Source organism: Brachyhypopomus gauderio, chromosome 15, assembly GCF_052324685.1.
Source record: "Brachyhypopomus gauderio isolate BG-103 chromosome 15, BGAUD_0.2, whole genome shotgun sequence".
NCBI classification, from domain to species: Eukaryota; Metazoa; Chordata; class Actinopteri; order Gymnotiformes; family Hypopomidae; genus Brachyhypopomus; species Brachyhypopomus gauderio.
Window position 1 is genome coordinate 18,496,699 of NC_135225.1, and position 26,894 is coordinate 18,523,592.

At 48.8% G+C, this 26,894-nt stretch overlaps 3 protein-coding genes across 6 annotated transcripts in view; 2 read left to right on the forward strand and 1 right to left on the reverse strand.

Annotated features, from left to right (window-relative positions):
• The window catches only part of zfyve21 (zinc finger, FYVE domain containing 21), a 6,734-nt gene extending 6,249 nt beyond the window's left edge, over positions 1–485 (reverse strand). Inside the window, exon 1 of one of the 2 annotated variants that reach the window (XM_076975036.1) lies at positions 299–485. In XM_076975036.1, the coding sequence (XP_076831151.1) occupies positions 299–424 (126 nt within the window). In that variant the 5' untranslated portion in view covers positions 425–485. The remainder of the gene's footprint in view (positions 1–298) is intronic. The other variant, XM_076975037.1, reaches the window with a different exon arrangement.
• A 540-nt stretch (positions 486–1,025) lies between these two features.
• fhip2a (FHF complex subunit HOOK interacting protein 2) lies at positions 1,026–13,607 on the forward strand. Of its 2 annotated transcripts, XR_013121361.1 has the most exons (18): positions 1,026–1,309; positions 1,845–1,923; positions 2,155–2,324; positions 3,013–3,117; positions 3,592–3,714; positions 4,009–4,257; positions 4,906–5,102; positions 5,361–5,475; positions 5,616–5,692; positions 5,900–6,092; positions 6,953–7,125; positions 7,212–7,355; positions 7,448–7,538; positions 7,631–7,774; positions 7,978–8,118; positions 8,252–8,355; positions 8,696–11,661; positions 13,476–13,607. XR_013121361.1 is itself a non-coding variant. In XM_076975034.1 (17 exons), the coding sequence occupies exons 1-17, from the start codon at positions 1,265–1,267 to the stop codon at positions 8,805–8,807; spliced, it is 2,262 nt and encodes a 753-aa protein (XP_076831149.1). In that variant the 5' UTR covers positions 1,026–1,264; the 3' UTR covers positions 8,808–12,780. The 2 variants fall into 2 exon arrangements, 1 of the variants encoding a protein (XP_076831149.1); XM_076975034.1 differs by lacking the exon at positions 13,476–13,607 and having other exon boundaries at positions 8,696–12,780.
• ablim1a (actin binding LIM protein 1a) overlaps positions 13,517–26,894 on the forward strand; it is a 34,563-nt gene continuing 21,185 nt past the window's right edge. For both annotated transcript variants that reach the window (XR_013121362.1, XM_076975035.1), the window contains exons 1-4: positions 13,517–13,652; positions 22,584–22,718; positions 25,160–25,343; positions 26,125–26,237. Coding sequence is in view for 1 of the 2 variants with exons in the window: in XM_076975035.1 (XP_076831150.1) it covers positions 13,553–13,652; positions 22,584–22,718; positions 25,160–25,343; positions 26,125–26,237 (532 nt within the window). In the remaining variant the exon portion in view is untranslated. The remainder of the gene's footprint in view (positions 13,653–22,583; positions 22,719–25,159; positions 25,344–26,124; positions 26,238–26,894) is intronic.

Genomic DNA, 26,894 nt, shown 5'->3' on the forward strand with positions numbered 1-26,894 from the left:
ACACACACACACACACACACACACACACACACACTCCACCTCACTGTCCCCATCTCTGCCCTGAACAAACAGGGCACGTGCCACACACACTCCACTGTCCCCATTTCTGCCCTGAACAAACAGCACACACACACCACTTCACTGTCCCCATATGTGAGACGCGACGTCTATCGCTCGGACCGACACCTCCGTGTGTGTGTTCCTGCTGTACAGACTGGGTTAGGTCAGCTCAACAACACCGCCCAAGAAGACGCGATCCGCGCCCGACAGTACACGGTTTTACGTGCAGCAATCGTACCTCTTTATCCGGAACCCACTGAGGCTCGTCTAACGAAAACGGACTGCTGAACGCCCCGTTTTCCGGAACCATGCGTAATCCACTTGGGCTCCGGACCAGTTTTTTGCCATCAGGCACCGCTGACATTTTTCCATCAGCTATGTTACTGGTACCGTGAAGGCGGCGTTGTTCCTTCTCGGTATGTCACAATCACCCCAGCGGCACTTCAAAGTAAAAGTCTCAGGGGTCTCGTGTTAATTAATAAACATAAAGGTGAACCCAATAAAAGACAAATGGAAAACCGTGGACCGCTTGAAAATCACTTACATAAAATTAAGACTACGTAAAAATTACTACTTAATTGAAAAATGTCATGTAAGTCATAAAAAGACTTTAAACGATGCAACTTTCACACACCAAGTTTAATGATTCGAGTCAAAAAAGCAAGAAAACAATGCTTGAAAAACAAAAGAGTTGGACTTCTGTTTGCCGTCTTGGTAAATCATAAAATAAAGTTTCGTTGCACTTTTCTGTTGCAATTCTTACACATTTCTTTGCGCTGTAATGCATTTGCGGTAAAGCAGTGCATTCTATTCTTGAAAAAAAACCCGAATTGTGCAATCGTCCTTTGGCGACACTGGCGCGCGGACATATTTTATGCACGCAGTTAGCGGAGGACGTCGCGCGCTCGCGCGCGCCCCCTGCTGGAGGTCGGGCGCGTCGCCGCGGTGCTGGAGGGGGGAACGCGCGCCCCCTGCTGGAGGTCGGGCGCGTCGCTGCGTGGAAACGCCACGGTGGCCGCACCAGCGTCGCGGAGCTGAATTGTGAAGCCGACGTGTTTTGTGTTCGGGCTGCCGAGGGCTCATTTTTCCTGTGCAGGTTTATTTATGAAACCCGGACAATCTGGATCGCGGCGGCAGCGGACGGAAGAAGATAGAGGAATTCTCTCGGTCTTCTCGTGAAAAACTCCTCCAGTCCAAGAACAAGATGTTCTCCAAATTCACGTCCATCCTCCAGCACGCGGTGGAGGCGGTGAGCTCCGCACCTCTCGCCCAGTCTCCCCCCGTTTCCTCCCCGGAGAGGCCGCGACGCGGGCGGGATTTGGTCTCCTAGCAGCGCCGCTAGCCGTTAGCGCGTGAGCTAGCACAGTGGCTAACACAAACAGCTAGCCTAGCACAGCTGCTACAGGCCGAACACACGCCAGCGGAGCCGGTTAGCGAGCACACTCCCGCCCGGCACTTACAGCCGTGAAACACGGGAGACCAGAGTCACCGTGTCGTGGTGAGCGGGCCGTGTGGGGGACGCGGAGCCGAGGCCTGGTGCTGTCTGCTCGTTGAAAGTGCTACCCGAGCTCCCGGGCTCTGGCAGGGGGAGAGGCCCTTCGCGTTTCACACACACCAGGACGTCTGTCTCACCCCAACACGGAGTGTTATTGTGTTCCACTTAGTTACTCACGTCTCCTTCAAATGTCTTCATGTTTACTGAGGTACACAGGACACTGCCTGGTTTGTTCTGGACTTCTTCCTCATACATGACGACGGACTCTTTGTTTGTTTGTTTGTTTCAGCTGGCACCATCGCTGCCTTTGCAGGAAGACTTTGTTTACCACTGGAAAGCTATTACACATTATTACATCGAGGCATCGGGTGAGATTCTCTCACTCTCTCTGATGTTTGCCATGTATATTGATATGTATCTCACCATTAATGAACACAGTGTTAATCAAAGATGTTTCCTTGAACGGTATGAAACAAACTTAACACAGTCTTGAAATGATGGTTATTGTGTGTGCTGTGGTAATGTCCCCATAAACAACATTGCACGGAGTGTCACTGCCGAGTGAGTCACCACTAACGCAGAACGATCCCTGTCTGTAGATGACAAAGCCCCAGTGACAGACACCAACATCCCCTCCCACCTGGAACAGATGCTGGACATCTTGACGCAGGAGGAGGGAGAGAGGGAGTCGGGGGAGACCGGACCCTGCATGGAGTACCTGCTCCACCACAAGATTCTGGAAACGCTCTACACGCTCGGCAAAGCCGATGTAAGCTGCCTCCTGTCGTGACTTTTGGAGGGGCAGGACGATCGTGCCTGTGTGACTGCAGGGCACGTGTCTGGACAGAGTCCTGAATCAGATGGCAGGGCACGTGTCTGGACAGAGTCCTGAATCAGATGGCAGGGCACGTGTCTGGACAGAGTCCTGAATCAGATGGCAGGGCACGTGTCTGGACAGAGTCCTGAATCAAATGGCAGGGCACGTGTCTGGACAGAGTCCTGAATCAGATGGCAGGACACGTGTCTGGACAGAGTCCTGAATCAAATGGCAGGACACGTGTCTGGACAGAGTCCTGAATCAGATGGCAGGACACGTGTCTGGACAGAGTCCTGAATCAGATGGCAGGACACGTGTCTGGACAGAGTCCTGAATCAAATGGCAGGACACGTGTCTGGACAGAGTCCTGAATCAAATGGCAGGACACGTGTCTGGACAGAACCCTGTGTCGGATGCCCCATGCCCAAGCAGTTACATGTCAGAATTATGGCATATCCTGACCTAATCACAGCCACTGGCTCATGATTTAGCAGAAAGCATGTTTACCAAAAAAGTATTTAGCATTTCCTAACAAGATGGGTGAAAGCAGCTCGCTGCCTCCATGTGTCTGTGTCTGCTGTTTGTAACGTGTGTGTCTAGGTGGTGCTGTTCTGATGACTTCATTCTTCTCCTCCTGTAGTGTCCTCCTGGTATGAGGCAGCAGGTTCTGGGCTTCTACACCAAACTCCTGGGCCGTATCCGCCAGCCTCTTCTGCCACACATCAACGTTCACAGACCTGTGCAGGTGAGGTGTGTTTCGGGAACACTATCACACAAGCTCTACGCTCACCAGAAACGTTCACACACCTGTGCAGGTGAGGTGTGTTTCAGAACACTATCACACAAGCTCTACGCTCACACACCTGTGAAAGTGAGGTGTATATCCGTACCTTCACTCATTGGCTGATGGATGTTTCTCAACACACCTTACCCAGGTATGCTGGTGGCTGGGGCAGATTTATCAGTCTCAGCAGTGCTGTCATATTTCCACATATATCAGTGTTGGGCTGACTGGGGGTGCGTGACCCCACACTGGCCACCCAACACCTGCCCTGGACTGGAGGTCTGGAGCTCACACACGGGCTGTGGTCTCTAACTCCACGACTGCTTCTAAGGAAACTGCTAGTGATTACATACTGATGTGGATTAGTAGAAGTCGCCGTCGCGTGTCTTGAGGTGGTGCAGACGAAAGCCGAGCGTTCTGCTGCTGTGTCTCCAGAAACTGATCCGCCTGTGTGGGGAGGTTCTGGCCGCCCCGACGGAGAACGAGGAGATCCAGTTCCTCTGTACGGTGTGTGCCAAACTTAAACAGGACCCCTACCTGGTGAACTTTTTCCTGGAGGTAGGCTCTCTGTCTGTCTGTCTGTCTGTGTACTTGTGCACGTACGTATGTCTTGTGGCTTTAGATAATTAGTTGGTCTGAAACAATTTAGTATGTTTATTATTCTGATGCTTTTAATCAATAATAATAATATTTGTGATGATAAAGAATGTTGGAGAATGGTCATTGTTTGCTGAGCATTAACGTGCTATAATTGTGAATAATTCATCTGAATAAATTGTGCCATGAAGCAGCACTGACCAGTATGTCCAGCCTGTGTGGTGGTGACTGTCCTGTGCGTCTCTGTCCCTGCAGAATAAGGCTAAGCGTGGGGACATTAAGGGTTCGGATGTGGAAGGGTTGAAGGAGGACCTGTCCTCTCCTGACACAGGCCAGCAGGGGCACATGGGCGTCGGCCAGGAGGGACACGTGGGCGTCGGCCAGGATGATCCAGCGGCCTTCTCCAGCAGCCCCGCCCATGAGGGCGGGGCCTCTGCCCTACCCAGCAATAGCAGCAGCAACTACAACCTGGTCAGCTCTCTGCTCAATCTGACCAAGAGCCCGGTGAGGGTCCCCAAGCACACTGTTTCACACTCAATCACACACTTGTACATGATGACTGTGTCATACAGCCAATGATGTTGAGAACTTTAACTTTAAAAAATGAACTTGAATGCCATTGATGGCCTTATATGTAGTGAAGGTGTGTGTCTATACGAGTCTCTGTAGTGAAGGTGTGTGATTGTACGAGTCTCTGTAGTGAAGGTGTGTGATTGTACGAGTCTCTGTAGTGAAGGTGTGTGATTGTACGAGTCTCTGTAGTGAAGGTGTGTGATTGTACGAGTCTGTAGTGAAGGTGTGTGATTGTACGAGTCTCTGTAGTGAAGGTGTGTGATTGTACGAGTGTCTGTAGTGAAGGTATGTGTGTATATGAGTCTCTGTAGTGAAGGTATGTGTGTATATGAGTCTCTGTAGTGAAGGTGTGTGTGTACGAGTCTGTAGTGAATGTGTGTATCTATATGAGTCTCTGTAGTGAAGGTGTGTGTATGTACGAGTCTCTGTAGTGAAGGTGTGTGTATACGAGTCTCTAGTGAAGGTGTGTGTATGTACGAGTCTCGGTGATGGTTCTCCTCAGTAGGGTAGCATGGTTGTAAAGACATATGTGTGTGTGTGCGCGTGCGTGCGTGTGTGTGTGTGTGTGTGTTCCTCCAGGACGGCCGTATCGTGGTGAAGGCATGTGAGGGTCTCATGCTGCTGGCCAGTCTCCCCGAGGACGCTGCTGCTCACACCCTCACAGAGAGCGCCGGCCTGTGTGACCTGCTGACGGGACGTCTCACCACCTTCTACCAGGCACTGCCCCAATCCATGGACCCGCTCGACATCGACACCGTGGAGTCTGTCAACTGGGGGTGTGTACCCACACCCGAGGCTCTGTCACACAGCCCCCAGCGACCTTTGACCTGGGATTAGCACCCTACTCCGCCAGTTAGCCGTGTCATAATTCACTCAAAGAGACGCACACCGCCAAAGGCGTAAATGTAAATGCGGATCTTCTATGAATGCGCAGATGTTTCTGCTTGGATAAGTTCCTCCCACTACCTGTTGAACTGCGTGTGAAAGGCCTTCCTTTCCCCACCTGTGTCCTGACCTCTGACCCCTGCCCCCAGGCTGGACGTGTACACCCTGAAGGAGGATGCCGCAGCGTTCACAGGCAAGCGAGCTCTCATTTCCTTCCTGTCGTGGCTGGACTACTGCGATCAGCTGATCAAAGAGGCCCAGAAGGTAACCAGGACTCCAGGACCGACCCGCCTGGCTGCATTACTGCGGTCTGAGATGATTGGATAATTATGTGGGATGGCTGTGCTCTGTTCCGAGGTGATGTGGTGTGCGTGTGTGTGTGTGTCCTTTGTGTGTTTGAGCAGACAGCAGCTACACGTTTGGCCCGAGCAGTAAGAGACCACTTCTTTGTGCCAGTGATGGAGCCACAGCTGATGCAGACGTGAGCATCACACGCACACACACACCCTGATTGGCACACATACTCTGAATCACACACACACACATCTGGCTGGCTGTTCTGTTGGTTGATTGTGGCATCACATTTAATAGATTATCTGCACATGCCTTCTTTTCTCTCTCTCTCTCTCTCTCTCTCTCTCTCTCTCTCTCTCTCTCTCTCTCTCTCTCTCTCTCTCTCTCTCTCTAGGTCAGAGGTGGGTATCCTAACCTCCACAGCACTGCTGAACAGAATCATCAGGCAGGTGACGTCGGAGGCTCTGCTGCAGGAGACGGTGTACTTCCTGCTGGGAGAGGAAGTGGGTCCCGAAGCCCCCGCCAGTGTGGCCCACATCCCACTACGCCACAGGCTCATCGGACACTGTGACCACCTCTCAGATGAGGTAAAGACCCTCCACCTCTTTACCTCATTAAACCCCGGTGCTGTTCTCTGTGTAGATCAGCATTATGACCCTGTGCTGTTCTCTGTGCAGATCAGCATTATGACCCTGTGCTGTTCTCTGTGTAGATCAGCATTATGACCCTGTGCTGTTCTCTGTGTAGATCAGCATTATGACCCTGTGCTGTTCTCTGTGCAGATCAGCATTATGACCCTGTGCTGTTCTCTGTGTAGATCAGCATTATGACCCTGTGCTGTTCTCTGTGCAGATCAGCATTATGACCCTGTGCTGTTCTCTGTGCAGATCAGCATTATGACCCTGTGCTGTTCTCTGTGCAGATCAGCATTATGACCCTGTGCTGTTCTCTGTGCAGATCAGCATTATGACCCTGTGCTGTTCTCTGTGCAGATCAGCATTATGACCCTGTGCTGTTCTCTGTGCAGATCAGCATTATGACCCTGTGCTGTTCTCTGTGCAGATCAGCATTATGACCCTGTGCTGTTCTCTGTGCAGATCAGCATTATGACCCTGTGCTGTTCTCTGTGTAGATCAGCATTATGACCCTGTGCTGTTCTCTGTGCAGATCAGCATTATGACCCTGTGCTGTTCTCTGTGCAGATCAGCATTATGACCCTGTGCTGTTCTCTGTGTAGATCAGCATTATGACCCTGTGCTGTTCTCTGTGCAGATCAGCATTATGACCCTGTGCTGTTCTCTGTGCAGATCAGCATTATGACCCTGTGCTGTTCTCTGTGTAGATCAGCATTATGACCCTGTGCTGTTCTCTGTGTAGATCAGCATTATGACCCTGTGCTGTTCTCTGTGTAGATCAGCATTATGACCCTGTGCTGTTCTCTGTGCAGATCAGCATTATGACCTTGCGGCTGTTCGAGCAGCTCCTGCAGAAACCCTGCCAACACATTCTGCAGAACCTGGTGCTGCGATGTCTGGAGGAACGTAGCTACACCGAGCGCCGCCCGCCAGACGAGCGGGACGAGCGTGAGCACATGGACAACGGCCAACCGCACGATGCCATGTAAGAGCCACGCCCACAGCAGTACCTGTCAGACCACATTAAATGTCCACATGAACACACAGCTATCCTGTCTTCCTGTCTGGCAGAGATTTGGAAGAGGACCCGCTGTTCTCAGACCTGTCTCCAGACACCAGGCATTCGAGCCCTGATTGGTTCAGCTGCTCTCCCCAACAGAGCGTAGAACATGCAAAGCATGATGGGAAAACTGAAGTCCACAAAATTGTGAACAGGTTTGTATAGTGTGAACAACACTTGCGCAAGCACACGTCTCTCTGGGGCGGAAACGTTGAGGTAGTGAGCTTAACGTACCTTCTCTGTTCAGTTTCTTGTGCTTGGTTCCGGACGAGGCCAAATCGTCCTACCAGGTGGAAGGTACCGGCTACGACACGTACCTGAGAGATGCGCACAGACAAGTGAGTGGAACTCCTCCGCTCACCCTCCACCAGTGTGAAGTGCCCGCACCTGCCTGTGAGACACTTCATTCGGTTCTTGTGCTTGTGTGCAGTTTCGGGACTACTGTGGCATCTGCCAGAGGTGGAACTGGCCAAGCGTTCCAAAGCCTCTGGAGACGTGCTGCCTGGACCACCCTTTCTTTGAAGGACACTTCCTCAAAGTGCTGTTCGACAGAATGGGACGCGTCCTGGACCAGGTGAGCTCAGGAGTGGACGTGTTTGCACTCGTCTGTCGCTTCACGGAAATGTTTCTTAAAGGGGCTTTTCCTTCAGAAACTTCTCCCTGTGAGCGTGAAGACTTCATAACAAACGCATTTAATGTGGGGCAGATGTAGACCGCACGTGCATGGATGTGTCCTCTCTAACATTCGGTCTCCTCCCACCTGTCTGACCGACCCAGCCGTACGACGTGAACCTGCAGGTGACGTCTGTTCTGTCCCGACTGGCCCTCCTGCCACACCCTCACCTGCACGAGTACCTGCTGGACCCCTACATCAACCTGGCTCCGGGCTGCCGCTCTCTCTTCTCCGTCATCGTCAGGGTAACGACGCCTCCCTTTGCATCACAAACACACTCCCGGTGCCGACGTCCTGGCGGAGACGCGTGGGACAGCCGAGGCGGGTGTCCCCGCCTGTCTGAGCGGGGGGGGCTCATCTCCCTCTCGTGTTGGTCAGGTGGTGGGGGACTTGATGCTGAGGATCCACCGTGTCCCTGACTTCACCCCTAAACTGCTGCTGGTGAGGAAACGTCTACTAGGCCTGGAGCCGGAGGTGTTGAGGTAGTGCGCTGTTCTTACACACACACACACACACACACACACACACACACACACACACACACACACACACACTCCACTAAGGACTGGTGATGCACCCAAGCTGGTGAAACACCCAAGATTTCTTATTCTCCCAGATTTAAAGGGGTTCTGGGTTTCCAGAATCTCAGATCTCCTGTAGAGTATGTCTAACGGATAATGTCTCCATTCTGCATCTGTTCTTGTATTTGAGGCTTTGACAGAGACAGTAGATCCATATAACCCGTGCAGTCACGGCCTAGCGAGCGTTGTGACCCACATGGTTCACCCTGGTTGACACTGCTGTGACTGGTCTTCTCCTCAGCGTGGATCACGTCACTCTGCTGGAGGGTGTGATCGTCCTGGAGGAGTTCTGCAAGGAGTTGGCTGCCATCGCCTTTGTCAAGTTCCACGCGTCTGCTCCCGCCTCCCCGTGAGCCGGGCCGCACCTCCGTCCCCCCCCGGGCAGGGCCTGCCGGGCCGCACCTCCGTCCCCCTGGGCCGGGCCTGCCGCATCGTTCATCCCTCAGTGCAGGCTTCTCTCAGCAGCCCTGTTGACAACACGCTCTTAGGAGATCTGACATGGAGCCCCCCCCTCCACGGTGCTGCCACGGATACCCCCGTGTCTCTGGGGTGACTCCACTCGGACACCGGCGGGGGGCAGTTGGGATGTGGGCGAAGCTCAGAGGTCCTCAGCAGCAGCGTGAGGGGCGTCTCGTAGCATTCACACGCACGTGTCACTTCTCAGATGCACTCAGTCTGTCTCTCCCTCCATTTGACTACATTTCCCAGGTCACCCTCACCTCTCCCCATATTCTTCCTTTTGGCCATTTGGATTTTTTATCTTTTTCCCAATTTAATTTTTATTTATTTTTGCCCCCTATTGCCTTTACTGACTGCTGATTTGAGGGGATTTTAATCCTGCCATGAGTTGCACCTCAGAAAGATGCTTTTTATTTTTTGACTTTCTAATTTTTTTCTTCTTCTACGCAGATACTAGCTGTGTTGTAGCTTGCAAAAAAAGATATATATATCTATACATTTTACACCAAAAGTTGTCGAAAAAACAGTTTGAGCTACTAATTAACAGATCTAATTGAGAAAATTAATTAGATTAAAGAAGTTGAACGTCCAACAAATTGACAATTGCGTAACATTTAATTTTGAAAACATCGCTGTGGTTACAGTAACAGATCCTGAGTTAGTTTCTCCTGATTTCCTCATGGGCTGGTAATGGGGAGATGTTTGGTGAGAAGGGCCGTCTCTACTATTACACAACCCCCTGATGCCTCCTCCTCCACACGGACGTGTAACTCAGGAGATGAACTGCGTCTGGGCGGGACGAAGACTACACTGCTCTTCCTCGTTTCTCACATGCACCGTTGAGTTGCTCTCTGAACACAGAGGAGTTTTTCAATTGGTCCGCGCTCATTTGCACATGTCACAAATCCCAGGTAGCACTGGAGCGACCCCGCCCCCTGCTCCGCCCCCCGCTCCGCCCCCCGCTGCCCTGTCCGTGAGAGTGCTTCTGCACCACCTCGTTTTTGCAGTCACTTTTTTTCTCCACTGCATTGTGCATTTGTAGTTTGTGCGTTTCCGTGGCGAACCTCCCGGATGCTCGTACTGTTTGCAGGTATTTATTGTGGGTGAGACTGCAGTGCAGGTGTTCACAGAGCTCTCGGACTGCTCCGCTCATCAGCTCCGTGTTGGTGGTTGTAAGGTGTTATTCCTGTTTTACATTTTCAGTCGTTAATAGTTTTACACCAGCAATAGTGTTAACCAGAGGACTCTCTTCCACGTTCCGTCGCATTGAGAGCCAAAGTTGGCTCGGTTGGCTTCACGCGGACGCCGCGTGTAGAGCTGGAAACGCCCTTGTCGTGGGCGGAACTCGCTCACGTCATCGTCCGCGCGGCCTGCGTGGTGTGGGGAGTGATCCCGAGTGCCAGACCTTGGTGCTGTGGAGCGTGTGTGGAGCGTGTGTGGACGTCTGGAGAAGTCGCGATGCCCTGGCACCCGTCTGCCAGGCCCTGATCTCCTCACGCGATCTCTCATCCACCAGATTTGCTGTGGACAAATTGCAGGTTCACACGCAGTGACATTGTCCTATTTATATGTTGAACAGAACCTAAATGCTTTTAATTATTATTATTGTTTTAAGAACCAAAGGGTGTATCGCGTAGCAGTGGCTTTTTGATTGTAGAAATCTTTTTATTCTTGATTGTACACATTTTATACCAACCGAAAGCCCTGAAGCTTTCTCTAATGATGTATATATGTATACAGTGATAGCCGTAGTGCTGTGTGGTGCAAATGCATGCAAACCCATGTCTGTTTGGTGGGTTGTAAGTGGAGGAGAACCTCTGTTTCTAACAAACCTCTTACTTTATATGCAGTGGAGATCGACCTCTACTTACACCATCACGGTTTTGAGTCTTACGAACGGAGGTTTTTATTTCTGCCTTCTCTCCGTTACCGTTTCCCCCACCAGCGCATTTTCACGGACCAGCCACTGTTCCCCGTCCCTCGGGCGGCACTGGCGGACGTGAACGCGCCACCGCACATTATAACGGAGAAACAAACCAAACCATTAAACGTCACTGCCATGATGCAGCAATGAGCAGAGTTTAGATGATGATCATGCATGCTCGTGCGTTTTGTCCATTATATTAGGGTTGTCGCCACATTCTGTCACTTTATTGTTTAAAAGGGAGACGTTGACCGCACCGAGCCCATCCTGCACACCCAGAGTCCCACCAAGGTCCTGGCTCTGATGTCTCGAGCACCTTCCATCCTTTTTGTATATTTAAATGGCTTTCTTATACTTGGTCCGTCCCAATTAAAAATACTCGCTTTCTTCAAGTACAGTCTCCTGCGCTTTTTTTTTTTTTTTTTATTAAAGACATGACTGGTGGTCGCTGTCGGATTGTGGTGAACTTGGCAGGTTTGAGTTTGTTGGGCCGTACACGCACGTGGCCCTCTACACGGGCCCGCGGTTCCGGCTCGGTTCTAGTGACGCAGTAACGGGGAGGAGGGGGGGGGGGGTGTTAACGACCTGCTGCACCTCCCTCGCCGCTCCGTGAATATCCGTGTCGTTCATCACTGCACGGTGTGAGCGTCCAACACCGAGAGGTTCAGGACACACACAGCACGAGGAATGACACGGTGTCTCGTGCTCATCCGTGGTGTCCTGTGTCCGTGGAGGATAGTCACCGACGGAACGGGCACAGACGGAGTCGGGACGCGTCGTTTCAGTCTGTAATCATTCCGCCCGGTAGGCGATGTCTGCGAAAGGTGAGTGCGATGCACACTGCGTCAACGGTCCCGTGTCCAGCCGGTCCCCAAAAATAAACGGACGGCAAACGCAACTTTCCTTCAGACGGTGGTGATTGCTCATGATGGTAGACGGTGAACTGTTGTTCAGTGTTGTGTATGTTCCCTCATTCGTCGTAGACCGCGATGATGGTGAATGTGGCGGTGAGCGTCTTTGAGCGCAGTCGGAACGGCTCACCTGCTGCTCCACATGTTGTTAATGAGCGCTGTAGCTGCGCCTGTCGACCAGCAGGGGGCGACACCAGCACAGACTCTATTCTGTTACTACACGTGAACCAGGCTTAACATGTTTTTAGTTAGCCATAACCTCAGCACTTAGGTTATTTACTAACTTCACATAATGTTGACCCCATCTATGTGGTTAGCGTTTCAAAATGTTAGCTAACCTACATGCTTCTTAATGCTCTTTGAAGGGAACATTCGTTTTTTTCAGCAGCAGGAGACGCTATATTATCTGGGACTTGATATTAACCATGTATTCAAATTGACAAATGTATTTTAACAACTATAGTTGCAAAAATATAACAGTATTTTTTGTATTGAATTACTGAAATAAATTAACATTTTAATGATTTTCTAATTTATTAAGATGCACGTGTAGTTTTAAATAACTGCAAATTAATAGTTTGTATCATCTGTAGTATAACTTGTAGCCAAACTAGGCCTAGATTTCTCCATCCCCCTCTCTCCCATCCCTCCGTCCCTCACCCTAACCCTAATCCTAACCCTAGCCATAACCCCTAACCCTAACCCCTATCTGTAACCCTAACTTGGAAGCCTGTTGTAGGGAATACTCATGAGGAAAGTACATAGATTTTTAACCCTGCAGTGAAGTGGTGTTGGGGATTATTGACATATCTGAGTGGGACTGAAGACATGGCTATTCCTGACCTGTGTGATAAGATGAACAATAAGACTCCTAATGACACACCTGAGAAAAGCAGTTTGGCAGTTCTGTAACCCGGAGCGGATTCTGGATCGGACTGTGGTGCTGGTCCATAATGATCATCATACTATATTTATTCATTTAGCTGTCTGACAGTGTGTGCGCCATTATTTGAACATTCAAACACTATGTTGTGTTAATAATAAGATTATTAAGATTATTATTACAGTATTTATACACTGTAATAATAATCTTATTAGAATAATAATAATCTTATTAGAATGCTTCATTACTCTTTAGACTTTTTATAACACTTTAGACTTTAGACAGTGAACATTTACATTTCCAGTGAACATTTATATTTTCTGTGCCTGTATGTTGCTGTAATTGCAGGTGGGATTTATTCCATCTGGTCCACAGTTTGTGTGATGTGAGATTTTGACCTGAACGGAACAAATTCAAACTGAACTCGTATCTGAAATGAACAAAAGGTTAATCACCTACTATTGGGGATTTGTGAGAAGCTACGGTCGCTCCTATATGTGTGTTTGTGTGTGTGTGAGTAGATGGATAGGTTAGTGTTAGAGTTAGTGCTGTGCCTCCTGTTAGGCCCCACCCTCTCCTCTTAGGCCCCGCCCCCGTCTCTGTGCAAGGCCACTGGTTTCTGACTATGAGGCTGCAGTGTTACTGGCTGGACTGCTGCCATGGTAATCAGAGGCTGATCCCTCCTCCCAGCTTTAATATACCAGAACACACACACACACACACACACACATCCTCCATCTCAGCACTTTTTGAGTGTGTGTGTTTGTGTGTGCGCATGTGTGTGTGCATGTCCCAGACAGCACATGCGGATATATTCTTGATGAGCACGGATCTGTGCCACCAGGTCTTCGGAGAGAGTGTGTGTGAGATGGAGCGTGGGTGAGCGTGTGTGTGTGTGTGTGTGTGTGTGCGCGTGCGTGCATGGGAGCAGAGATGGGTGAGCGGACTTCCGTCAAGCAGCCTCCCTACGACGGCCTGTGCAACTACGCCCAGAAAATCACCTCCTGTTTCGGATACGACGGTAAGCCAGCGTCCCGGGACCCTGTCTCACACTCGCAGGCAGATTAACAGGCGGAGAGCGGATTCTGTTCCCTTGCTGACCTTGGTGTGTTCGTCTCGCCGTGGCGTGTCGGTCGCCACACGGGCGTGGTGGTGGTGGTGGTGGTGATGGAGGTGGGGGGGGGGGGGGGCTTCGCTCAGCAGCCACGCAGTGGGACTGAGGGGGGTGGTGCCGGTCCGGTCGGGAGGACAGACAGGTGCACTTGCTGGGTTTTGTCCTCGTCTCCTCCTGCTTGGAGCATGTGTTCCACTCATCAGTGGAGTGGCTGTGGCACAGAACTGTCTAGAGCACCGTCTAGATCACCGTCTAGAGACAAACGTGGGTAAGCGTGCATGCTAAATCATGATCTGTTGCCACGGAGTGCCCCCTAGGGACAGCCAATGAAACAGGAAAAGCTTGAAAAACAATGTGAACCCCACCCTGTTTTTTCATATTAGGACTGATCCCAGTATTGTAATGCTTTGTGTTTTGGGTACCAAAATGGATCCCACATCGGTGGTTTATCCAGATAACCAGATTATGGTAGAACAGTCGTGGGTACGTCAAACAGGCGTGTCCTCGTGAAACGGGCGTGTCCTCGTGAAACGGGCGTGTCCTCGTGAAACGGCCATGTCCTCGTGAAACAGCCGTGTCCTCGTGTAACGGGCATGTCCTCGTGAAACGGGCGTGTCCTCGTAAAAAGCATTCTCTTTCCAGACTGATTGATCACTGCTTCATATTTTGTGTGCTCACACTAACATGTGCTACACACCTGCTGGACTACTTTGACGTTTAATTGATTTCCATTGTGATCATTAATGCTGAACACGGCTCTTTAGGCTTTAATGCTGCTAAATGAACTTTACTCCAGACCAGCGATGACGTGAAACTTGGTTGGATAAGTGGGTTCTTTAAACACCCAGAATATGGACTGGTTATACTGGACTGTTGTGGATCCAGGTCCCACATTAGGGTTTTATTGCTATTAGTTTTCTCCAGCAACAAAGTAAATAACACTGTGAGCTGAGCACTCTCCTGTATCACTTATCCAGTAGATCACTATTGGTGTGAGGTGAGCACTCTCCTGTATCACTTATCCAGTAGATCACTATTAGTGTGAGGTGAGCACTCTCCAGTGTCTGAAGGGATCTGGGGAGACCAATTTTAGTTCATATTTTCAAGGTCATTTACATATTCTATCTAATTATTTTACATATCTGTCTCAGATTTAACTCCTTTATGTCCAAGTCATGCATATTCATTATGTACTTTTGACATCCTTTTGTCCAAATGAAAAAGTTATATATTTTTAACGCTCACTCTTTACTCAGCCAGAACTGTACCAAATATGACCCAGTATCACCCAGCACACACACTGAAGCTGGATTATGCAGTAGTCCTCTGTGTAGCCTCTGGACTCCCTTATCCACCTGGTTTAATGGCTCTCTGAACTTTAGGGTTAGTCCAGCTGTTTACCTTCTGCTGGTGTTTTGGGTGTTTTTCCACTTTTCTTCATTATTTATTACTTAATTTAATTGTTTCCTTCTCTGTTCTGTGTTACAGCCTCATCTTCCTATGTGAAACATTAGAGTGAAACATTAGAGAGACAGATACACAGAGAAACACGGAGAAACAAATCTGACTCTCCCTCTGTCCTTCTCTCTCCTTCTCTCTCCCTCTCTCCTTCTCTCTCCCTCTCTCCTCCTCTCTCCCTCCCTCTCTCTGTCTCTCTCTCCTTCTCTGTCCCTCTCTCCTCCTCTCTCCCTCTCTCTGTCTCTCGCTCTCTCCTCCTCTCTCCCTCTCTCCTTGTCTCTCCCTGAAAATTGTGTGTGTGTGTGTGTGTGTGTGTGTGTGTGTGTGTGTGTGTGGCATAAAAATGCAAAATAGAAAAAAAGAAAAGTGTAAATTATACAACTACAGTTCAAATAAATAAAGCCATAACAAAGTTACATATCTGTTAGAGAATAAAAATAGAGAATGGAAATAAATTCTTGCTGTTCCCAGACCTGTTTATGCAGGTCAGTCCTGCTGTTCCCAGACCTGTTTAAGCAGGTCAGTCCTGCTGTTCCCAGACCTGTTTATGCAGGTCAGTCCTGCTGTTCCCAGACCTGTTTAAGCAGGTCAGTCCTGCTGTTCCCAGACCTGTTTATGCAGGTCAGTCCTGCTGTTCCCAGACCTGTTTAAGCAGGTCAGTCCTGCTGTTCCCAGACCTGTTTAAGCAGGTCAGTCCTGCTGTTCTCAGACCTGTTTAAGCAGGTCAGTCCTGCTGTTCTCAGACCTGTTTATGCAGGTCAGTCCTGCTGTTCCCAGACCTGTTTATGCAGGTCAGTCCTGCTGTTCCCAGACCTGTTTATGCAGGTCAGTCCTGCTGTTCCCAGACCTGTTTATGCAGGTCAGTCCTGCTGTTCCCAGACCTGTTTATGCAGGTCAGTCCTGCTGTTCCCAGACCTGTTTAAGCAGGTCAGTCCTGCTGTTCCCAGACCTGTTTAAGCAGGTCAGTCCTGCTGTTCCCAGACCTGTTTAAGCAGGTCAGTCCTGCTGTTCTCAGACCTGTTTAAGCAGGTCAGTCCTGCTGTTCTCAGACCTGTTTAAGCAGGTCAGTCCTGCTGTTCTCAGACCTGTTTAAGCAGGTCAGTTTTGCTTTTCCCAGACCTGTTTAAGCAGGTCAGTCCTGCTTTTCCCAGACCTGTTTAAGCAGGTCAGTTTTGCTGTTCCCAGACCTGTTTAAGCAGGTCAGTCCTGCTTTTCCCAGACCTGTTTATGCAGGTCAGTCCTGCTTTTCCCAGACCTGTTTATGCAGGTCAGTCCTGCTGTTCCCAGACCTGTTTATGCAGGTCAGTACTGCTGTTCCCAGACCTGTTTATGCAGGTCAGTACTGCTGTTCCCAGACCTGTTTAAGCAGGTCAGTCCTGCTGTTCCCAGACCTGTTTAAGTAGGTCAGTCCTGCTGTTCTCAGACCTGTTTAAGCAGGTCAGTCTTGCTGTTCCCAGACCTGTTTAAGCAGGTCAGTCCTGCTGTTCCCAGACCTGTTTAAGCAGGTCAGTCCTGCTGTTCCCAGACCTGTTTAAGCAGGTCAGTCCTGCTTTTCCCAGACCTGTTTAAGCAGGTCAGTTTTGCTGTTCCCAGACCTGTTTAAGCAGGTCAGTCCTGCTTTTCCCAGACCTGTTTAAGCAGGTCAGTCCTGCTTTTCCCAGACCTGTTTAAGCAGGTCAGTTTTGCTGTTCCCAGACCTGTTTAAGCAGGTCAGTCCTGCTGTTCCCAGACCTGTTTAAGCAGGTCAGTCTTGCTGTTCCCAGACCTGTTTAAGCATTTACATTTACATTTAATGGCATTTGGCAGTCCTGCTGTTCCCACATTGCCATGTTGTCAGTTTAATCCCTTTTCTGTCTGAAGACTGTGATTAAAGGCGATACGCTGCTCAGACTGCAGAGAGTCTTGTGCCGTCGTCTCACGATAGGCTCACTAGTGCTCATATGTCTCCTCATTTAGAAACTCTAGAGGTCCTCTGGATGTTTTTGACCTGAGAACAGTCACTGCTTTCATCCCTTCCACAACACTATATTGTGCTGTGTTATGTCAGAAGGGCCTGATGAAGTGATCATCGTTGTTCCTCTAGGGCCTGTAATGCTGTCCAGGAGAGAGAGAGCGTCCAGCTACAGATGGGCTGTGTGCTAATGGACTGCTCTTACACGGCCCCACTACGCCCCTGTTATGGCAACATATGTGCTGAGTCATGATTCTTCAACAGCACAAACTTGATAGAAGCAAACTTGTGGTTTCAGGCCTACATTATTTATCTGGAAGTGAACTTTTTTCTGAGAGTGAGGGGTATTTTGGGGTGCTGAGGGGGACATATGGGACATCAATTTCACCTGACGTGGTCCTGAGGAAGATGACTGAATGTCCATAATCATCATCTCAGTGATGTGTCTCATGTATTATGTGGGGGTTTTATTGTTTTTGTCATTGTTTTTATCATTTCTCTGTGTGCTTGTTTCTTTCTTGGTAGTTATATATTGTGTGTGTGTGTGTGTGTGTGCATGTGTGTGCGTGTGTGTGTGTGTATTCTGATGTTGGTAAGCACTATTTGGCTTTATATAACGATCTGTATAGCATTATAGGCACACACATCCGTTACTGTTATGTGTGTGTGTGTGTGTGTGTGTGTGTGTGTGTGTGTGTGTGTGTGTGTGTGTGTGTGTGTGTGTGTGCACTTGCACTTTAAGAGAGGTGTTCCTGAGTAACATATTCAGCTCTTGTCACATGGCAACCCTGATACCGCAGCGAGAGATGGGTGAGCTCTCAGTTGGGGGTGGGGGGGTAGAGGGATGGAGGGAGGGATGGAGGGAGGGAGGGAGGGAGGGAGGGCAGGGGGAGGAGAGAGAGAGGGAGAAGGTGTCTACTGGAGCGTGTCTCCGCTGTGTGTTTTTGCTGCCGTGTGTGTCTGTGTCTGAATGGTGAATCTCTGCTTCTTCTCCAAAGCTCGGGGATCTCCTACGGATTTATTTACAGCAGCAACAGCAGCACAGGCTAACTGCTCCATCTCTGCTGATGCTCATGGTCAAGACGAAAGGTGTGTGTGTGTGTGTGTGTGTGTGTGTGTGTGTGTGTGTGTGTGTGTGTGTGTGTGTGTGTGTGTGTGTGTGTGTGTGTGTGTGTGTGTGTGTGTGTGTGTGTGTGTGTGTGTGTGTGTGTGTGAGAGAGGGAGAGAGAGACTTATGCTTTATTTGTTGATGCAACTTTTCTTCTTGTTTTCCTCATTCACGTTTGAAGCAGACCATCACATGGAAGGCTGAATAATGTCACTGTTACAGATCTGTTGACCAGTGTGTCAGATTGTGAGCAGAATTAGGCCATGTGTGGTGGCTGTCAGTAGTACTGTCTGGTGTTCATACTGTCTGAGTGATCTGTGCTGTCTGAGTGATCTATGCTCTCTGAGTGATCTGGTCTGTCTGAGTGATCTATCCTGTCTGAGTGATCTGGTCTGTGTGAGTGATCTATGCTGTCTAAGTGATCTATGCTGTCTGAGTGATCTGGTCTGTGTGAGTGATCTGGTCTGTCTGAGTGATCTATGCTGTCTGAGTGATCTGGTCTGTGTGAGTGATCTGGTCTGTGTGAGTGATCTGTGCTGTCTGAGTGATCTATGCTGTCTGAGTGATCTGTGCTGTCTGAGTGATCTGGTCTGTGAGTGATCTGTGCTGTCTGTGAGTGATCTGTGCTGTGTGATTGGTGATCTGACATACTATAGTCTGGCTGTGTTTACTTCATTATAAATAATTATAATGGTATAATTTGGTTTTGTGGTATAATTTGTTTTGACCAGGAATATGGGAGGAATCATAATTACCTGCACATGGTCTATTTGAGTCAGTATTGATAAACAATCATATTGATGTATTTATTATTAACCTGATTATGTTCAGGAAAATCTAGAGATGACTATTGCTTTGTTACAGCACTGCAGTCTTAATGGGACGTAGGATAGACTCACAGGCAGCCTGCAGCCGTAACCATGGAAACCCACTCTAAGAGGTGCAGTGGAGGCCTCTTTCATCTAGTGCGTCTCTTTGAAGTGGCCCCTCCTCCGTTGCTCCGGTTACAACTCTCTTTGAAGTGGTCACTCCCCTGTTGTTCCGGTTACAACCCTCTTTGAAGTGGTCCCTCCCCTGTTGCTACGGCTACAACCCTCAGGACGTGTCCTGAAGCACGTGGCAGGTTCGAGACAGCTGGCTCGTGCACCTTCTGTGCTCTCCACGCTCCGGATGGAACAGTAGAAATCCTTTGGGGGTGGAGCCAGTGTCAGGAAATGTCTGCAGTAAAGATCCAAGCTCTGCTGGAGTGACAGGAGTGTTGTCTCTGTAGGGAAGTGGCGGTGTAAGCTCCTCCCCATCATTCTGTCAGACATTTTCCTCTTTGTCAGGGATCCTCTGTTCATCTGGGGTATAATCACTAGGGTAATCACTGGTGTTAATCTGGGGTATAATCACTAGGGTGATCACTGGTGTTAATCTGGGGTATAATCACTAGGGTGATCACTGGTGTTAATCTGGGGTATAATCACTAGGGTGATCACTGGTGTTAATCTGGGGTATAATCACTAGGGTGATCACTGGTGTTAATCTGGGGTATAATCACTAGGGTGATCACTGGTGTTAATCTGGGGTATAATCACTGGGGTGATCACTGGTGTTAATCTGGGGTATAATCACTAGGGTGATCACTGGTTTTAATCTGGGGTATAATCACTAGGGTAATCACTGAGGTTAATCTGGGGTATAATCACTAGGGTAATCACTGGTGTTAATCTGGGGTATAATCACTAGGGGTAATGACACTGGGGTAATGACAGGGTAATATTTGGATCAGGATCAAATTAAGACATCCTATCAATATGAATTCATTGCACATGTGAGCAATAGGTGTAGCAGCAGTAAATGACTCTATCTGCACCTCTCTCTCTCTCTCTCTCTCTCTCTCTCTCTCTCTCTCTCTCTCTCTCTCTCTGTGAAAGTTAGACCTGATGATCTTCACTCGTTCTGTCACTCTCTGTGTCTTGTGAAGAACTGGTTCTTTAACTGTTCACACAGGGAGCGGATTTAGGGAAGGGAGTAAAATTTGAGCGCTGTGAGCAATAAAGAAGAACAACTCTGTTCGTTCTGAGCAAAGAGCTGTTGAATAGAAGAGGCTTGTTCATGAAAATAGCATCACTACTCTGATGTGATCATGGCATGTCAGAGGCTCTTCTGCTGATATCCTGGCTTGCCATTGGCCCCTGTTGCCTGGCTCATCATTGGCTCTTCTGTCTGGTGCCTTTCTTTAAGTGCTGTAGGGTATTACTGAAAGCTGTGCACCTCAGTGTTGTACCGAGATGGTCAACAGTATGAAACACGCTCAGGTTTGTCCCAAATACATAGTGTCAATGTGCTGAAGTACAGCACAAAGCTTACTTTAATGGGTTAATTGGTTTGGCCTTTTCACACAAATATAAGTGTGTGTGTGTGTGTGTGTGTGTGTGTGTGTGTGTGTGTGTGTGTGTGTGTGTGTGTGTGTGTGTGTGTGTGTGTAAATTAAGTAAGGATCAAACATAAGGCTCTATCCACTGGGGCATCATTTCCTCTCTTCTTCTCTCTCTCTCTCTCTCCTATTTTTTATCTCCCTCTCTTCTCTCTCCTCTTTATGTTCTTTCCTTTTCTTCTTTCTCCTCTTTCTGTTCTTTCCTTATCTCATTTCTCCCCTATCTTCTCTCTCTCACTCCAATCTTAATCATTTTCATATATAAACTGATATTAGATAGATAGATACATACATACATACTTTATTGATCCCGAAGGAAATTTAGCATTTATTATTGCTTATATCGACATGATCTGTAGTTGAACTGGAACTGATTTGTGTTCTAGGTTTGTTTTGTGTTGTATTGCACATTTATGCTTATTATTTTGATTAGAATAACCACTAACTCTGTAAGCAAAGGTCACGTGGATGAGATGTACAGTATATTGGTGATGTTATCTGGCTGAAACCAGGCCCAGTTGTTCCCATCCCCCACCCTGGGGAGGCTTTGTTTGGCCTGAGACGGCAGAGGCCAGGGGGCGTGGCTAAGGCTGGAGGAGTACGTGAGCTCATCAGTATTCATGAGACCCCAGAAACACGGGTTATGTCTGCAGGGTATAATGCTTTGCATTCCCCAGGCTTATACGTATGCAGTGAGTTGACCGCCTGAAGACATAGTGTAGTATGTAATATGTAAATGTGTGTAGGCAAACAGTTTCACTTCTTAAAAGTGTTCAACAGCGTTGTTTTTTGAAAGAGGTGTGCCTGTGCAGCCCTGAAATGGATCCTATGGGACATCAGAGCTTTGTGTGGCAGGGCGGGGCTTTGTGTGGCAGGGCGGGGCTTTGTGTGGCTGGGTGGGGCTTTGTGTGGCAGAGCGGGGCAGAGCTTTGTGGGTGATGGTGGGGTGAGTCCTTGTGGGTCACGCTGGGGTGGGTCTTTGTGGGGTAATAGTGGAGTGGGTCTATGTGGGGTTATAGTGGGGTGGGTCTTTGTGGGTGATAGTGGGGTGGGTCTTTGTGGGTGATAGTGGGGTGGGTCTTTGTGGGTGATAGTGGGATGGGCCTTTGTGGGTGATAGTGGGGTGGGTCTGTGTGGGGTAATAGTGGGGTGGGTCTGTGTGGGGTTATAGTGGGGTGGGTCTGTGTGGGGTTATAGTGGGGTGGGTCTGTGTGGGGTAATGTGGGGTGGGTCTGTGTGGGGTAATAGTGGGGTGGGTCTGTGTGGGGTAATAGTGGGGTGGGCCTTTGTGGGTGATAGTGGGGTGGGTCTGTGTGGGGTAATAGTGGGGTGGGTCTGTGTGGGGTAATGTGGGGTGGGTCTGTGGGGTAATAGTGGGGTGGGTCTGTGGGGTAATAGTGGGGTGGGCCTTTGTGGGTGATAGTGGGGTGGGTCTGTGTGGAGTGATAGTGGGGTGGGTCTGTGTGGGGTAATGTGGGGTGGGTCTGTGTGGGGTAATAGTGGGGTGGGTCTGTGTGGGGTAATAGTGGGGTGGGTCTGTGTGGGGTAATAGTGGGGTGGGCCTGTGTGGGGTAATAGTGGGGTGGGCCTTTGTGGGTGATAGTGGGGTGGGTCTGTGTGGGGTAATAGTGGGGTGGGTCTGTGTGGGGTAATAGTGGGGTGGGTCTGTGTGGGGTAATAGTGGGGTGGGTCTGTGTGGGGTAATAGTGGGGTGGGTCTGTGGGGTAATAGTGGGGTGGGTCTGTGTGGGGTAATAGTGGGGTGGGTCTGTGTGAGGTAATAGTGGGGGGGGGGGTCTGTGTGGGGTAATAGTGGGGTGGGTCTGTGTGGGGTAATAGTGGAGTAGGGTGGAGCAGGCCAGGCCTTTGCCCCTAACATGACGGTGTTGTTGTTCCACAGCAGCTCATCCCCAAGACGTGGAGCAGCATGTGGCCAAACCTGCTCTGCTCTGCTGCACCTGTGGGCAGGTGTGTCGGGGGGAGGTGCTGCGTGTGCAGGACAGACACTTCCACATCAGCTGCTTCACCTGTAAAGGTGAGTGTGAACCTGTCTGGGCCCACCATACAGAACCCTCCAGAACCTTGGGAGAACCCTACAGAACCTTGGAGAACCTTACAGAACCACACAGAACCCTACAGAACCATACATAGAGGAACCAGACTCTGAAACTGCAGGTTATACTCTTTAATCCCAGACCCAAGACAGCTCCAGCTCTAGTGAATCCACATCCATTTTGAGTTTAGATCAATCTTTTAAACCCTAGAGAGGCACTTGAGGTAACAGGATTTGTCTTCACATTTTTGTCATTTAACACTCGTCTAATGTCTAAAGTGCTTTGTCATCTACGTGTTGGAAGCCCCATGATGCAAATATTTCTGCTGTGAGACTGCTTGCATTGTACACAGCTCTTTATATGAAGACGCTCACTCATGCATGTTTAACAGGCTAAGGATTCACCACAAGGTGGAGCTATGATCATTCAAGTAGCTTTTATCTGCAACATTAACAGGGACGTAAGAGCCCAGCAGGTCAGTAGATGACCACAGGAGAGGAGAAGGAAGAGCCCTCCAATCAATGAGTCTGTCTCCGTGATATTGGTGATCAGATCACGTTGCACGGCTGTCTCAGGCTGCCTGGCTCTGTGGTTCCTCCCAGACATCAGTGGTGTATTGTCCTACAGACTTTGGCCACTCAGGATGAAGCAGAAGGAAATTTGATTAAATCTGTAGAGCGCTGCAGATTTAATGCAGTTTCAGGTTAACAAGTAAACCTGGTCCCTCATCCAGTGGACCCACCAATCACCATCTCTGGATCTGCTCCACCTAGAGCGGGACGCTCCTCTCAGGACGGGACGCTGCGCTTAGAGCAGGACAGTCATTATGTAAGAACAGATTATTTTGTCTGTCTTTGTTGTTCCTGCGATTCTGTTATAATTAGCAAAAAATGCTTCCTGTGCCAGTTGTTGTCTGGTGATTTACTGCAGGGTGATTCAACCGTTTGTGACGTCTCACTTCAGACTCACTTCAGTCTCTCTCTTTCTCAAGGATATTTCACTTGCTCATTTGTTCTTGAAAACAACAACCAAAGTGCTGTACCTTCCACTGCCTGTAAAATCACCCAGATACACGAGTCTCACCACATCCTGCTTCCCATAACCTGAGACGCAGTGAATTATGAACGTGATGCCATCATGCAGGACGGCTACAGGGAGCGTTATTTAAAATCCAGTACTAATGTTTTTCTTTGTCTGAGGATTTTGGAGATGAGAGCTTTACCAAAATAATAAAACATTCACATACACATCAGAACCTGATCAAGTGAGCATTTATTTCACTAATGTGACTCACTGACTCAGTGGTTTTACTGTAGTAATCAGCATACTTGTGTCTGTTGTTATTGTAGCTGTTGTTGTATCTTGTGAAGGTGATGTACTCCAGGTTCATTAGGTCTTCATTCAGATCTTCTTGCCCAGAGTCCCTCTTCACATGTGGGTCTCTCCTTTCCTCGCGGTGGTTGCTCCGGTATCTGTGTGCCTTGCTGGTTGAAGCCGGTGTGTATCCAGTGAGATTCACCATCCGGTGGCTCCACTGACAGAACCTGTCTGCATCAAAACCCGTTTGCATCAGGTTTACAAGTAGAGCATCTTTTCCTCCACCCTGTAACGGGTGTAGCTGCTGGAGGTGGAGCCCTCGTAATCAGTCACAGTGGTTCTGGTTTGACATGCTGGGAGAGAAGGATGGTGTTAAAATGCACGGCTTGACTTTCCGGGGCACTTCACAAAAATATATAGAAAAATAATCATACCTAATCCATTCAAACACATCCACTGTTTCTCCAGTCTGGATTATGTGTGTTCTGGTTGTTTCTGGTTTCTGGATCAGAATCTCGGTTCTTTCTCCACTTTGAGTGGGTGAGCTAACAGCTCTAGAAATCAGCATAAAAGATAGATATAAAGATCTCGCTCAGGAAGTGATGTCAGTCCAAACTTTGGTGGGTCCCAGGGAGGGCTGAAGGAAATTGGAAGTGTAATGACTACAGATGGGGTCAGGGAGAGGGGCCGTCTGGAGCAGTCTGAGGGGTGAAAGGTCACTCCTGAGAATGTTAGTGGTTGGTGGAGTGTGAGCAGAGACCAAGCAGGTTCTCATTAATCGCAGCTCCTGCGTGACCCCAGGAACCCCCTCAGAACCCTCCGCTGGTGACGGAGCATGTCATTATAGGAATAACAACAGAAACGATCTCCAGACAACTCTACATTAACTGTACATGAACTCTACATTAACTCCAACAGCACAGAATAACTATATAGCACTGAAGGTTAATTATAGTAAATTAACTGAAGGTTTTTCTACATTCAAAGAAGCAAAGCTGAAACAGGACAGTTGAGTCGGTCCCGTCAAACACGGCGGCGCTCCGACTGCGTGAGCACCTGCGTGCGTGTGCCGAGGTCACGTGGACTTTGTGCTCGTTGGTTGTAGTGTGTGGGTGCGACCTGGCACAGGGGGGATTCTTCGTGAAGAACGGAGACTACCTGTGCACGCTCGACTACCAGCAGCTCCACGGTACGCGCTGCAACACCTGTGGGCAGTTTGTGGAGGGAGAGGTGGTGACGGCCCTAGGGAAGACCTACCACCCCACCTGCTTCGCCTGCTCCACCTGCAAGTACGCAGCTCGCACACACACTTACATTAACTACAGCTCAAATCCACAATACAAAATAGACGAAAAAAGAACCCGGATTTAGTGAAGTGCATGAGATGTTCAGTCACATATTCTTGAACAGTCAGTCCAAGACTCACCTGGGATGTACTTTAAACTCACCTGGGATGTACATCAAAACTCACCTGGGATGTACGTTTTAAAACTCACCTGGAATGTACGTTAAAACTCACCTGCAATTTACATTAAACTCACCTGGGATGTACAATCGAAAATATGCTCAGAACAACAGTATGATAGCCGTCTGATTACGGTAATAACAGCAGTGCTAGCGGTTGTGTTGCTAGTGGGTGTTTGCCTAATGAGGCAGAACTCTCATCAACACTTTCTACACACATACACACATACACACACACATACACACACACACACACACACACACACACAAACACATTCAGTTGTGTATTTCATGGCCATTTGTGTTTACTGGCTATGAGAAAGTTGTTCAGGAAGTAGTAATGTGAGGGGTGTTTGTACAGGAAGTAGTAATGTGAGGGGTGCTTGTACAGGAAGTAGTAATGTGAGGGGTGTTTGTACAGGAAGTAGTAATGTGAGGGGTGTTTGTACAGGAAGTAGTAATGTGAGGGGTGTTTGTTCAGGAAGTAGTAATGTGAGGGGTGCTTGTACAGGAAGTAGTAATGTGAGGGGTGTTTGTACAGGAAGTAGTAATGTGAGGGGTGTTTGTACAGGAAGTAGTAATGTGAGGGGTGTTTGGGGGCCACAGACGTCCGTTTCCTGCAGGTGACCGCGTGACGTTTAACGGGAGGGAATGTCTGTGTCAGGACTGTGCGGAGCCCCTGTCCCCTGGTCCCACCACCACCATCAGTGGACCCAGCAGTGAGTGCTCACCACACACCACGTCTCATAACGGTGCTATGATGCATTATAACAGGTGCTACTGACATCTATACAGTTACGGTTGTTATTGAAGTCTCTATATAATAGCAGGTGTTATGGAAGTCTGTATGGTAACAGGTGTTATGTTGTGAAGAATTATCTTGTTATGCCAGTTTGTTGTAAAATCTGTCCTTTGTGATTCCCAGAAGCTTCAAATGATTTTATTTAACTGTCTTTAAAACAAAATACACTTTTGAGATCTTGTAAACAAGTCACGATAGCTCTGTTCGCGTACTGGAATATTTTGCAGAAGTACTATGTCATCTGGGGATGTTTCGCGTACTGAAAAAAATCATTTCGGTCTTATACTGCATACTGCATACTGATTTGGGTCTCAGTCAGTAGTATGTAGTAGGCTGTTTTGAACATAGCCTATGACACCACTTAGTGGTCGTATATATAACTTCATCCTATAGAACCGGAAGAAAAGGCATAAGGAATACAATCTCCTAACTTCAGGAGTAAAATACATTCTTGTTTGTACTTGCTTGTGCATATGTGTGTGCATGCACGTGTGTGTGTATGTGTGTGTGTGCACATACGTGTGTGTGTGTGTGTGTGTGTGCACATACGTGTGTGTCTTTTAATCATTTTATC